Below are 811 nucleotides of genomic sequence, written 5' to 3'. Positions count from 1 at the left end.
AGCCACAGGGACCAGCTGTGAGTTTTTTTTTACTTGAAATCTAAGAGGCTGAAGTCTTGGCTGTTATACCTATTATCTACTGTATTTACTTGAATCTAAAACAACTTAAAATTTACAACACCTTTCCCTCCCCCCATGACTGGATTCTAGACATGGAAAATCATACATTATAACACATTTATGATTTTCCATGTCTAGATCATAATTATTGGGGGGGTTGTCTTCAAATTTTTCTAATGAAGGGCTTGAAAAGAAAGCAGTACACAATATGCTAAACTATCTGCTTCATTACAGCTCCTCTATGTATGTAAGGTCTGCCTGTGTAAATCCAATTAGAGTATTGATGGTCAACAGCTGTATGTATGAAATGTGCATGTTGATCAGCCTCAGGTATAATTCCATGACAGGGCCAGAGTGTGGTGGGAGAATCTGTTTTGAATATAAGATGGTAGTGAACAGATGGCTTTAAAATAAATTTATTACAGTACCTTTACCTGGATTTCAGAAATATGCTTTTTCTCCATGTAGCCTCTACGCCGCCCAGATTCATCTGATGACCGTTATGTAATGACCAAACATGCAGCTATTTATCCAACTGAGGAAGAACTTCAGGCAGTTCAAAAAATAGTTTCCATTACAGAGCGTGCTCTGAAACTTGTGTCTGACAGCATGACTGACCATGAAAAAAGTAAGAACAAAGAAGGAGATGATAAAAAAGATGGCAGCAAAGACAGGTACATTTTTTTTTTTTAAAATCTGGTAATTTATTTCCTGTTGAAATCTTGAGCTGAGAGAAATCATCCTGTGCATT

General features: G+C 36.7%; 1 protein-coding gene across 1 annotated transcript in view; it reads left to right on the top strand.

Annotated features, from left to right (window-relative positions):
• The window catches only part of ZFR (zinc finger RNA binding protein), a 66,160-nt gene that overhangs the window by 47,919 nt on the left and 17,430 nt on the right, over positions 1 to 811 (top strand). Inside the window, exons 11-12 of the mRNA XM_025198460.1 lie at positions 1 to 17; positions 529 to 734. The exon at positions 1 to 17 is cut by the window's left edge and continues 128 nt beyond it. Of these exons, the coding sequence (XP_025054245.1) occupies positions 1 to 17; positions 529 to 734 (223 nt within the window). The remainder of the gene's footprint in view (positions 18 to 528; positions 735 to 811) is intronic.

The sequence above is a fragment of the Alligator sinensis genome, unplaced genomic scaffold (genome assembly GCF_000455745.1).
Source record: "Alligator sinensis unplaced genomic scaffold, ASM45574v1 scaffold347_1, whole genome shotgun sequence".
NCBI classification, from domain to species: domain Eukaryota; kingdom Metazoa; phylum Chordata; order Crocodylia; family Alligatoridae; genus Alligator; species Alligator sinensis.
Note: the sequence above shows the minus strand (reverse complement) of the source record. Positions and strands in the feature narration are given on the sequence as shown.